Raw genomic sequence first — 13,852 nt, 5'->3', positions numbered from 1 at the left:
TCCCTTATACAAGCGGTCGTTCAGGAGGAAATAGCAAGTTTGGGCATTCCATCTCTCTGCTTGGTCCGCCATACAAACACCTACCAGATGTCTCCGGCCGCTCGCTCCCAGACGCAAAGCTTTCCGCCCCCTCGTCGCAACCCAGCTGACTGGCGCACAGCGGATGATAAACCTATCTGTTTTAATTGTTCCGGTATTGGACACATCGCCTGTCATTGCCGCAACCATTGGTCGTCGCCTCCTCGGTGGTCGTCTCCGAGTCACTGCCGCCAAGTACCAGACAATCGTACTTTCTCATCCTATACGCCGACTAGGAACATCAATGCCAACAGTGCTCCACCAAGATCCAGCTGCTCTCCGCCGAAGGCTAATAAAGGTTCTGACACCCGCCGTACCGTGCACTGTGCGAGTCGCCGATGGGAGTACTTCACCTGTCCTTGGAATGTGCAGAGCACGTGTGACCATTGGGGGACATTATGCCGTTGTTCTATTTATCGTCCTTGAACCCTGTCCACATGACCTAATTCTTGGCCTTGACTTCCTTTCGAAACACCCTGCCCAAATTGACTGCTCCGCAGGTGTTGTACAGTTGGATCTGCCGCTTCCTGCCGACGCAACAACTTGTGTTTCACACCGCTTATGTTCTGCTGAGTTTGCAAGGCTGTCTCCACAAGCAGCTACAAATGTCCTCCTGACGTCCTGTCCTCCCGTACCTGATGGCGAGTAGGTCGTGTCACCGCTTACTGACGTGGTTTTGTCGCGCAATATTGCCCTACCGAGCACCTTAATCCGGATCCGCGAAAACTGCGCTCGCGTGCCCATCCTCAATTTTGGATTTTCGTTGCATGTGCTGCCACACGGTATCGCCATAGCGCATATCACTCCTTTGGAAGAATTTGAGATTTCTTCTTCGACCTCTGAATCCTTCCTCAATACCAACGGACCTTGGTCACCCACTCCTCCGTACTCGACGCCTGCGGACGATGTTTCTAAGATGATCGCCCCTGACCTTCCTTCCGAGCAAACAACAGCTCTTCGTCACCTCCTGTCATCTTTTCGGGACATCTTTGATTTGGACGACCGTCCACTTGGCCAGACATCTGATGTCACGCATCGCATCAACACCGGTGACGCCAGCCCCATTCATAGGCGGCCATATCGTGTCTCCGCAACAGAAAGGGCCATCATACAGAAAGAAGTAGACAGGATGATGGACAAAAACATCATTGAACCTTCCAGTAGCCCGTGGGCATCACCGGTTGTCTTGGTAAAGAAAAAAGGCAACTCGTGGCGCTTCTGCGTTGACTACCGTCACCTCAACAGGATAACAAAGAAGGATGTTTATCCCCTGCCGCGGATTTGTGATGCTCTTGACTGCCTTCATGGATCCCAATACTTTTCGTCAATTGACCTCTGCTCCGGCTATTGGCAGATTAGTATCGATGAGCTGGACTGCGAGAAAACCGCCTTCGTCACACCGGACGGTCTGTACCAAATTAAAGTCATGCCGTTTGGATTATGCAATGTGCCAGCTACATTCGAGCGCATGATGGACTCTCTCTTGTGCGGCTTGAAGTGGTCTACATGCCTCTGTTACCTCGACGATGTGATTGTGTTTTCGCCGAACTTTGAGAGCCACCTGCGGCGCCTCACAACCATACTCTCCGTGTTTCGCAGGGCTGGCCTTCAGCTAAACTCCTCCAAGTGCCATTTCGGTTGCCGTGAAACTAACATGCTCGGCCATCTCGTAAACGCCGCCGGAATCCAGCCTGATCCACCGAAAGTTCACGCCATGCGAAATTTTCCTGTACCTTGTTCAACAAACGATGTCCGTAGTTTTATGGTCTTATGCTCTTATTACCGACGATTTGTGAAAAATTTTGCCAACATCGCTCACCCTCTCACTGACCTTCATAAGAAAGACGTCTCTTTCTCTTGGGGACCTCTGCAGGAGAAAGCCTTTTCTACCCTGATTGAGCGGCTTACAACTTCCCCAATTCTGTCACACTTTGACCCTTCTGCGCCCACTGAAGCATGAACTGATGCGAGTGGTCATGGCATCGGCGCTGTCCTCGCTCAGCGTCAACAGGGCCAAGACCGTGTCATCGCTTACGCTAGCTGCCTTCTTTCTATGCCCGAGCGAAATTACTCCATTACCGAGAGAGAATGTCTCGCGCTCGTATGGGCGGTCGCGAAATTCCGGCCGTACCTTTTCGGTCGGAGCTTCTGCGTCGTAACCGATCATCACGCCCCCTGCTGGCTCTCCTCTTTGAAGGACCCAACTGGACGACTTGCACGTTGGGCATTGCGTCTACAGGAATATACATATTCTATTATGTATAAGTCAGGGCGCCTGCATAAAGACGCTGACTGCCTGTCCCGCAATCCCGTGGATCAACCAGACGACACCGATGCAGACTTGGACATCAGTGTTCTATCCATCTCCGAATTCCTCGATGTTGGCGACGAGCAGCGCAAAGATCCTGTTATTCGAACACTTATGGAATGCCTAAGCTGCTCGCCCAATGACCCGTCCTTCTGCATGTTCACCTTGCGCGATGGAACTTTATACCATCGTAGCATTCGTCCTGACGGCCCAGAGCTCCTCCGAGTTGTTCCCAAGCACCTTCGGCTAGCCGTGCTCCAGCAACTTCACGACGCTCCTACTGCTGGACATCTGGGCATCACTCGTACATACGACCGCCTGCGGCGCCGCTTCTTCTGGCCCGGCATTTATCGCTCTGTGCGCCCTTATGTCACTTCTTGCGACCTGTGTCAGCGCCGGAAGGCGCCTGCTACGCCTGCTGCTGGCTTGCTTCAACCATTCGATACCCCCACAGAGCCTTTCTTTCGTGTGGGCCTAGACCTCCTGGGCCCCTTTCCGATTTCTATCAAAGGCAACAAATGGATTGCTGTAGCAACCGATTATGCCACGAGATATGCCATCACGCGAGCGCTACCAACCAGCTGTGCTACAGATGTCGCAGACTTCTTGCTATACAACGTCATCCTGCACCACAGCGCCCCTCGCCAGTTGCTGACGGATCGCGGCCACTACTTTTTATCGAAGGTCGTCGATGACCTGCTCTGCTCCTGCGCAACAGAACACCAGATTGCTACCGCGTACCACCCTCAAACGAACGGCCTCACCTAGCGACTCAACCGCACGCTAACTGAAATGCTGGCCATGTACGTTTCCGACAATCACTGTGACTGGGACGTCGCTTTACCATACATCACTTTCGCATACAACTCATCCCGTCACGACACTGCCAGATTTTCACCATTTTACCTTTTGTATGGCCGCGACCCCACCTTGCCCTTTGACACGTTGCTTCGCAGTACACTCACCCAGCACTGGTTACACTCGCGATGCTATTGACTTAGCCGCCCAGGCCCGAGATGTCGCCCGTCATCGCCTCACAGTCTCGTAAGCTTCTCAAAAGCGACGCTACGACCTTCGGCACCGAGACTACCATTTTTCACCTGGTTCCCTTGTCCTTCTCTGGACACCTTCACGTCGCGTCGGCTTGTCGGAAAAACTACTTTCCTGGTATTCTGGTCCATACCAGATCTTACGCCAACTGTCCGACGTGACATACGAGATCGCCTCATTCAGTCAGCCTTCAGTGCATCGCAACGTCACCAGCGATTTTGTTCACATCGCCAGGCTTAAGCCCTATGTCCCCCCATTAAGTGAGGCTTTATAATTTGCACCGGGACGGAGCTACTCCACCGGGAGGGTGATGTTGGGGTAAAGGGAACAAAGAAGTTGGATTGGACTAGACGAAGACGAAGTCTGGCAGTTGCCTGAACGCCATATACGCCAGTTGTAAATATACATTATTTTACACTCGTGGACCTGCTTTCTTCCTGCAACAATATATATATATATATATACATATAGAGAGAGAGAGAGAGAGAGAAGAAAAAACACTAAGCAACCCAATAAAAAATAACTAAGTGCTGTTGCTGGTAGCTTGAAATTTAGCATAGCGAATAGGTTCTAAAGCTCCTTTTGAAACATTTATGGCTATTAATTGCAATGTCTTGAACTTATAGATATGGTATGTGCCACATGCTTGCAGATGTGCAGACTCAAGCCATGCCCAGTGCTGGAGGCGGTGGCCGGAAGGACTTTGGTGGCGGTGGTGGCCGGGAACTGGGTGGCTCCATTCCGGGCCTGGACTTTGGCGAAGAGGTGCACGAGAGCCACTCGGGTGGTGGTGGGGGTGGCCGACACAAGCGCACCCCGTTTTCCAAGCCCATTCCGAAGCACTTCCAGCAGCAGTGGATGGAGAACAAACAGCCCCTGCTGCTGGCACCTCCACCCACGGATGGGGCAGGGGTGCCCTCTCCGAGCCTCGCCCAGCAGCAGCAAGAGGGTGGTGCGTGCAGTTTGCTCCTTTATTTACTTCTCATGTGCCCTCAACCACAAAAGTATGCATGGCCCTAAGTGATGCTGTCTAACATACCCCTGGTCAGGTGTTGTATGCATACCGTATTTACTCGAATCTAGGCTGGCCACAATTCTAAGCCGACCCCCAAATGTCCGAAACCACAAAAAATAGAAAGCTTACCTCGAATGTAAGCCGAACAAAAAAGTGAGGACAGCATTCACACAATGAAAACAGCATTTATTTAATATGAGCATGCTGAGCTCACTCTACGTCATCGTCGCCGCCAGCCAGACCACATGCACGCTTGCACCCATGCATGCGCAGACAGTATGGCACGGCTCGCATGCATCGAAACACGGCGTGATCTCAGTGAATAGCTGCTCTCTGTTATCACATGCTTATCTTCCTTATCACTGTCATCTCCTCGTTGCGGCACACGCAAGAAGTGTCCGGTTAGCCCTCCAACGATGGACATTTTTTCTCATCGATGCCGAAGTTCTGCCTGGCTTGAACGTTGACGATGCCTCTGCGGCTAGCACTTTTCATTTGAAAATGGCGCTATAGTGGAATCGCCTGTTTGGTGCCATTACAGGAACACCACTTCCTTATTGCTGTCATCTCCTCGTTGCAGCACACGCAAAAAGCGTCCGCCGTTACCCCTCCAACGACGAACATTTTTTCTCATCGATGCCATAGTTCTGCCCGGCTTGAACGTTGACGATGCCTTTGCGGCTAGCACAACTTTTCATTTGAAAATGGCGCTATAGTGGCATCGCCTGTTTGGTACCATTACGGGAACGGCACTTGTAAAATAAAAGATGGTATCTCGTAGCCCTGCCATAACGATTGGCTCAAAAGATCGCGAATAAGGTACACCTCCGTAAGGTTTTCCTTATCGCTGTCATCTCCTCGTTGCAGCACACGCAAAAAGCGTCCGCCGTTACCCCTCCAACGATGGAAATTTTTTCTCATCGATGCTGTAGTTCTGCTTGGCTTGAATGTTGACGATGCCTCTGCGGCTAGCACAATTGATCATTTGAAAATGGCGCTATAGTGGCATCGCCTGTTTGGTGGCATTATGGGAACGCCACTTCCTTATCGCTGTCATCTCCTCGTTGCGGCACACGCAAAAAGCGTCCCCCGTTACCCCTCCAACAATGGACATTTTTTCTCATCGATGCTGTAGTTCTACTTGGCTTGAACGTTGACGATGCCTCTGCGGCTAGCACAACTGATCATTTGAAAATGGCGCTATAGTGGCATCGCCTGTTTGGTGGCATTACAGGAACGCCACTTCCTTATCGCTGTCATCTCCTCGTTGCGGCACACGCAAAAAGCGTCCCCCGTTACCCCTCCAACGACGGACATTTTTTCTCATCAATGCCAAAGTTCTGCCCGGCTTGAACGTTGACGATGCCTTTGCGGCTAGCACAACTTATCATTTGAAAATGGCGCTCTAGTGGCATCGCCTGTTTGGTACCATTACGGGAACGTCGCTTCCTTATCGCTGTCATCTCCTCGTTGCAGCACACGCAAAAAGCGTCCGCCGTTACCCCTCCAACGACGGACATTTTTTTCTCATCGATGCCGTAGTTCTGCCTGGCTTGAACGTTGACGATGCCTCTGCGGCTAGCACAACTTATCATTTAAAAATGGCGCTATAGTGGCATCGCCTGTTTGGTGGCATTACAGGAACGCCACTTCCTTATCGCTGTCATCGCCTCGTTGCGGCACACGCAAAAAGCGTCCCCCGTTACCCCTCCAACTACGGACATTTTTCCTCATCGATGCTGTAGTTCTGCCCGGCTTGAACGTTGACGATGCCTCTCTGGGTAGCACAACTTTTCATTTGAAAACGGCGCTTTAGTGGCATTGCCTGTTTGTTGCCATTACGGGAACACCATGCTATGGGCAATGCCACACGCTGATACGACACAGATCAAAATAGTGATCTTGCTCGTGCGGCTCGTGTGCTTCAGTTGGCTACTGGCAAGGCTAATAGCGGCTGCAATACTGACTTTTCTAGATGGCACTAGCTATGCACCATATTTATAATTTTTAATTACGAACTCGTGAATTTCTTAAAATCCTTGAATCTAAGCCAACCCTAAAGTTTGAAAAGAGCTATCAGCCTAGATTCGAATACATACAGTACGTAAATACAGTAGAACCTCGTTGATACGTTCCCGTTACACACGTTTTCCTGGTGCCAACGTTCCCAATCGAGACAGCAAAAATTTACGCAATAGAGTTACGCTCATTTTTTGCCGATTCATATGTCCCCAGAAAACAAAACTTTTTGGCACCAATGTTCAGTACGTCGCCAAACTGCAATCGTATGATACGTTTTCCATCCGCTACATCCCATGTAAACAAGAAAATATGTGATGCACGTGCGGTCGAGAACAGTATATAACTGCCTGTCATGGCAACTTCACCACAATACTCGCCCGCCCGCCCGTCTCATGCGAAAACCACGGCACGCACAGTTTATTCGGGTACCAGCAAATCTCCACCCAATTTGTTGCATGCTGCATTCACACCTATTGCCACCAAACCTATTGCGATAAGCGTCTTAACCTACCTTTTTTACAGCACCTTGTGTGTAGTGCCACTGTTAGCGTACTGCACACTCTTAGTTATCAATAATCCAAACGCGCCGCCGTTCCCTGCTGCAGGCGGAGTGATGTAGGCACCACATTCAGTTAGCGAGATCCTGCATCACCCACCAGCTCAATTTTGTTTCGGTTTGCCATCGCTCTCTTGAAACATCACGCAATAGGAAAACAACAAAACTCATCTCGGGCTGCCGGAGCACCATCAGCTCAACGCATGTTGGCTTCTTGTGCCGCAACGATCCGTGCGACGCTTTGCATTACTTAGACGTCAACAATAGTGGAGCCTGTCAAATTTTTTATTTACTTCGGATCGTACGTTTTCCTGGTTAGTATGTTTTTCTCGTGTTTCGTTCCCAAATGTATGAACAAGGTTTTACTGTACTCAAGAATGTTATATGAGAATCATTGCAGCCGTAGCACAATTGGTAGTGCAAGGCACATATAATGTGGAGTTTGTGGGTTTGGCCCCCACCAGCAGCAAATTGTTTTTTCATGCAATTTCATTTCACTTTAGCCTATCATATTGTAAACTTAAATTTAAACACAACAAATAATTCCCCCCATGGCTTTCCTTGGCTGTTGGCTTCATATGGTGGCAACTAACAAAAATCATTCATTGAATAAAAGGGAGTGGGCCAAAAATTGGTTGAAAAGTGTTTGATGTGATTGAAGTAACTTGGGCAAAATATGCTGCAAGTTGCACAGTTCTAAACTGGTGAGAAAGGCAAAATGTGTCAAAAAGAGTGTCAACAGCACTGGACATTTCTACTGGAAATTTGCAGTTAGGTGTGGGAACGCTCCAGGAAGAAAAATGGCACTGAGAATACATTTTCGGACCTGAGAGTTGCTGAATCATAACTGCTGATGCCAACGTTGGTGCGGCTAATTTGTCAGCATTTTCAAGGGCAAGTCCACATATACCGTATTTACTCGCACTACGGGTGCTAGTAAATACGGTATATTCATATTCGTAGGGTGCGATCACTCGTAGTGATCGCACCCCTGAATTTTGTCGTCAAAATTAGATTTTTTTTATTTCCCTTGTAATGATCGCACCCCGAACTTGCCGCAGCAATATGTCGTGTGCCAAGTCTAGCTAATAATGATCGCGCTTACCATCTTTCGAATGCTACACGAACGACTCTTCAAGACAAGCCAAGCGGTCTGCAAGCACCAAACATTCTTAATAGATACCGTATTTACACGATTGTAAGTCGACCCCGTTTTTAAAATTTGAAAGTCTGAAGTTGGGGGGTCGACTTACAATCGAAACCAAAACATGGCCCCGCCATAAAAGCCATACCAACGAGAGCTACAACGTAGTTACAATTTTATGTTTGCTCTATGGCCCTACCCGTATCATTTAGCTATCCCGCGTGTTTGTTCGCTTTTCGAAAGGGTTTTTCAACATTTTTGAGAGGCTTACACTGCATGCAACACTCGTGGGGGGGGGGGGGGGGTGTCGATAGTTGACAAAAGCGCCGCTGTTCCCATTTGCGGCAGCACCCTCAGAACGGCGGCGCTTGCGGAGAGTATCGGTAGTTCATGGAAGAGCAGACACCGCTCGCGGGTTTCTCTTTCTCTGTTTAAAGGCATTGCTATTGGTTTGACTAACTTCTTGACGCACTCCACTTCGGCTACGTGCTACTTCTACGCTTCCCCAGTCGTCATGAGTGCTGCAGGCCCACTAATCTTTCCGCACTAGTTCACAGCACCGTTCAAAAGGGCTGCCATCCTTTACGCCGAACAAACAAATCACTGCGCAGCGGGCCGCAATTTCGATGTTTCTAAACGGGTGGTGCGAGAGTGGCGACTGCAGCGAAGCGAAATTTTCACCTGTGTGACGGCAGGTGAGAAATGTCCCACTTGCCGAAGTATGGGCGCTTTCCGGAGCTGTAGGCTAAGCTTGCGGCGTACGTCGCTGAAATGCATGATCGGTCCCTGCCAGTGAAGTGCGACGTGGTCATGAAATAAGCCCGGACCTCCGCCTTAATTTTAAGGTTCTGCTCCGCCGTGAGTACAACGAGTGGCTGGCGCCAGAAGACTGCGAAATTACGCCAAGCGGACCTGTCAAAATAGCCTCCCTGACGGCTGCGTGTGGTTGGGTGCATTTGGCGTGGGCTGCTGTTCTGCAAGATGTCCTGGTGCGGTCGTTTGCCAAATTTGAAATGTCGCTGGACCACGACCCGCTGTGGGACCGCAGCAATGATGACAATGGCAGCACTAGTGAAGACGAGTAGTCCAATGACCATGTCAGCTACTAATAAATTTTCGTTATCGAATGCGCCCTCGGGTTTTTTTGTTTTTTTTTTTACGATCAAGCGATATGGGGGGGTCGACTTACATTCGAGTCGACTTACAATCGTGTAAATACGGTAGATGCCTCATTTCATTACTTTCATCACTTTCCGCACTTCCATGACAAAAAGAGGTACGACCAAACTTGCCTTTATTATGGGTAGGCTTTATAATGGTGGTCAACAAAAACAAAAAAGGCGTCTTTCGATTCTTTTCATCTGCACTCGTGCGCACGTAACAAATTGCGAGCGGCAATGATAGTAGCCACGTTTACACTGATATGTTAAAAAGTGTACCCTATTCATATGCCGACGCTTGTAACACAGCTAAGATATTCGCCCACCCGTAGCAGAAACATGCCGTATTAGGATAGTAGTGAAGGCAGATGCCGCAGTTTCCGCAGCACGCCGGCCGTGCGTTTCTATGTCACTGGCAGCTAAGCGCACCCATCTGTTTCTGTCCCCTCAAAGTGGACACGGCTACGTTGTTGCCGCAAACTTGCCGATATTAACGATATTATTCATCACCGATATGAAAGAAACTGTTTCAATGCACGTAATGTACTCACGAGAAGAAAAAACAAATCGCTTTCGGCTTTCAGCTTGCTCCGCCGGCCGCCATTTTTGTTTTGGTGTCCCGCACCCGCATCCCGCAGCAAACATGGGACGGAAAAATTTTTTTTTTCTTTTCGCGGAAAATTTAATTCGCATAATGATCACACCCCTGAATTTGCGTCAATTTTTCTGACAAAAAAGTGCGATCATTATGCGAGTAAATATGGTATTGAACTACTGGTATAACGACCACTTTTCGTGGAACTATGGAACTATCGAGTTCATTCTAAACGGGTGCAACTGTATTATTAGACACTTGCACTTTGTTCTATGCATACTAAAAAGCTCCACACTAACAAGCGTCCCGTGCGTCCCACAATGCATCGCAGCGCACTTGCCGCTATATGCATGTGAGTTTGCAAGTACCCAGAGTTGTGTGGTATCCCTGTGATATACAAAACGCCATCGACTATAGTTGTGCCATAAATGGGTGCCAGCAGTGCAATATTAGCACACCCATGGCTGCAGCAACACACTGAATTGTGTTTCACTTGTAAAAGCAGGGTGTCTACCAACTGGGAATTCTCAGAGAGTTTGCCTAATCTGGAAATACGCAGGGAAAACTCGGGGAATCTGTGCCTATATAAGGGAGAATTAGCTATAACGTTATTGAAAGGGAATAAAAGTCGCAGTAACGTTGACTCGAGTAACAGAGGGGAATTGTAACATATCGTTTTTGAGGCCATGTTGTCGACTGGAGGAGGTGCCAGTGAACGACCGATTTTCTGGACACCCGATTTTTGGTACATGCCCGATAATTCGGACGGCTTCGAGGCGCCACCATGTACCCCTAAAGTCGATGCATAAGCAGGTCTGAAATGACATTAATCAAAACCACCACCGCTGCCATATTGATTATCTTGCCATTTCAAACCGGTGCTCTCGCACGCAGATCTGCTGGCAGCCGCAGCCACCACCGCAGCAGCGCTAGGCCAAGCTCCTTCAACATTCGCTATTAAGCTTCTTGCTTAATAGACATCCACCCATTTGTAGCAATTGTTACAAAGGAACCCATACAGGTTCGTCGAAAGAAAAGCTACACAGTTGAAGAAAAATTCTTCCTGGTCCGGGACTCGAACTCGGGACCACCGCCTGTCTATGTCAGCTGCTCTACCATCTGAGCTAACCAGGCAGATGGCAGGGTGAAGTTGAATTTGTCGACAACTCGAAGCAAAGGCAAGAGTTTGAGATAATAGTTCTGCGGAAGCCCGCAAGGTGGAGAGAAGTAATTAATAATGGGAAAATCAGACATCCACCCGTTTGTAGCACTTATTATTATTATTATTTGTTTTTAACGCATATACACTTAACAGGAAAGGGAAAGCGAGGAGCAGGCTGGCAACTGCCACCAGAAGGGGCACAACGCCTGCCTACTCATTGTAGGCAGGCATTGTGCCCCTTCCTTTCCTTTGTAGCAATTGCTACAAAGGAAACCTATATGGTTTACTCGAAATTTCGAGGAGTCCGTATGCGTTTCCTTTGTAGCAATTTGTACAAGCGGGTAGTTGTCTGATTTTCCCTTTATTAATTACTGCTCTCCACCTTGCAGGTTTCAGCAGAACTATTATCTTAAGTTTCTTGCAGTTGAGTGCCGTGTTTTTCATTGAAAGAATTCGCCAATGGCTTCGAAAATCGAAAAGCATGGCGTGTTGCATAATGCCGGTTTTCAAAAGTCAGCTTCGCCTCAATACAGCAATGTTACGCGGTGAAGCATCGCGAAGTATTGCGGCGAAACCTAACAGTAGGAAGGGGCAATTGTCATGGGACACAGTATGTATTCCATAATTATACACGCGTGCACCCGCCGTCTCCTGTCACAGCACGAGCACCGATATGCCTAGTAAGTGTACTGGCAGGCCTTATCTAAGTAAGTGTACAGCAGGATGAGCCTGTGGCGATTTGAGCCCTTAAGGGCAGTAAAAGACAAGCATTCATTTTTTCAGACGTTTTCGCGGCCCCTAGGGAGTCCGAAAAATCAGACGTTGACTGTACAACTGACCAAGAGGATGCTTCATATGGTCTAAGGGGCAAATGCACAGCAGAAGGACAAGAACAGGAAGGATCGACACATCGAGGAATCAATGGGAAAGGAAGTGTGCCACCGCTTCTTTGAAGGAGCTTGAGCTCAAAAACAAAGTGTTGGCTGACGCCGAGATGCAGGTGTCCCTTATCCAAACCAAAATAGACTCTTTAAAGCAGTGAAATGCAACACTGAGGCATTGTGCGTGGGCTGAGTGTATGTCAAGACAGTTGAGGTTGACTTTCCAGCTGCTGAGAGAGAATCCCACTTGTGATAATCTTCAGGCCTCATACCAGTGCACTTGCTATCATATAGATAGCTCATATTCGAAACTATTTGCTTTTATATGCATCTGCTTTTTGTTCATATTTGAAAATGTTTGACTCGATTGGCAATGGGTTTTACCATTTTTTCGAAGATATCTTATTTGCAGTGCATTTTGCTAACACTTCCCTTCTGTTCTATTTTTGAATAAAGCACTACTCCTTACTATTCAAACTGGATTAAGTCGTTTATTTTTTAACGTCCTTACTAGAGAGTGACAGCATTAGGCAACATGGTGTCAGGGAATTTTGCATAGGCTCTCAGGGAAAACCTGAAAAGCTCAGGGAATTTGGAAATGTCATCTTGGTAGATAACCTGAAAAGCGTTTCGCTTTCGAGAACCTAACTTGGCTTGGCCGGGGGGGAAGGAGGGGAACGCGCTTGATTGGTCACTGACCAAAGCAATTGGACAGGAAATTACAAAAACACAGAGCTGTTCTTGTAGAAATAATTTAACACTTTGGAAAACATGAATTGCAGCAACATCGGCTTGATAAACAAAATACTACTTTCTCACAGCTACGGCCGCACTTGTTGTCTGCCTTCCCTCCGTATAATCGCTGTTGTGTTCACCTGTCACTGTTTTCAGCATGCTTCTAGTGAAGACTACATCCTCACTGCAGATCGAAAAATCCTGATAAAGAATGTTCCACAGCTTTACTGTTTTTAACCTTGCCATTTTATGATTAGACACTCTCCCCGTCAAGCTTACCATTGCACTGCGAATTGGGTGCCATGAAAATTGGTTGTCATCCCGAACCATTTTAATTAGAAAAAAGTGAAGCTGAACCCATTTACATCACTAGTGGTTTTAACCCTTTCCCTACCGAGCTTTTTGGACAAAAATAATAGAAAAGGAAAATTTTTTTTTATTTGACTAAATAATTCCACACATTTTGAAACAACCAAAAAATATCCTTAAAGGGCCCCTCACCAGACCCCATAGCAAATTTTGGCTATACACTGGAAATTGTTACGTGTCCTCTAGGGAGCGTTCTGCCACAAAAAATTTTCAAATTGGCTCATTAATAGCCGAGATAGAAATATTTCAGTGCCGCAAGCCCATGATTTCAGCAGGCGGGCTCCACTGCATAGCGAGACCACCTCCCCACTCGCCCCGTCCAGCCTTCGCAAGCAAAATTCCTTCCCTGCGTTCTCCGATGTTGGACCTTGAGAACCACGTGAGACATACGTCATGGGCCCCGCCTTCACTTTTTTTTCTCCTTGCTTTTTTTTCAGGTGATGTGCACTTCCGCTGGCTGTGTTGCGCGCAAGCTGTTATTGTTTTGCACAGCACATGACTTGCGCGCTGTGCACAAGGACGCATGACTGGCGGTATAATTCAGTGCTACACGAATACTGAGGCAGAACAAGCAGATCGCAGGGCATGATCATGCACTGGAACACAATAGAAAATTGCATAGTTTCGGTACCTGTACACGTGATCGCACGACTGTGGGAACAAACAGAGGAACCGGAAGTACAGTGAAACCTCGTTAAACCGTAGTTGGCCAGAGCTCGGAAAAAGTATGTGCTAAACGGTAGTAATGTTTAACTGAATAGCATGAGATCACCTGTC

At 48.1% G+C, this 13,852-nt stretch overlaps 1 protein-coding gene across 6 annotated transcripts in view; it reads left to right on the top strand.

Moving 5' to 3' along the window:
- Wdr33 (WD repeat domain 33) overlaps positions 1-13,852 on the top strand; it is a 236,654-nt gene that overhangs the window by 168,781 nt on the left and 54,021 nt on the right. For all 6 annotated transcript variants that reach the window (XM_075686980.1, XM_075686982.1, XM_075686977.1 and 3 more), the window contains one exon: positions 4,089-4,388. In XM_075686980.1, coding sequence (XP_075543095.1) covers positions 4,089-4,388 — 300 coding nt within the window. The remainder of the gene's footprint in view (positions 1-4,088; positions 4,389-13,852) is intronic.

The sequence above is a fragment of the Dermacentor variabilis genome, chromosome 3, assembly GCF_050947875.1.
Source record: "Dermacentor variabilis isolate Ectoservices chromosome 3, ASM5094787v1, whole genome shotgun sequence".
Taxonomy (NCBI): domain Eukaryota; kingdom Metazoa; phylum Arthropoda; class Arachnida; order Ixodida; family Ixodidae; genus Dermacentor; species Dermacentor variabilis.
This window is presented reverse-complemented; position numbering and strand designations above follow the sequence as displayed.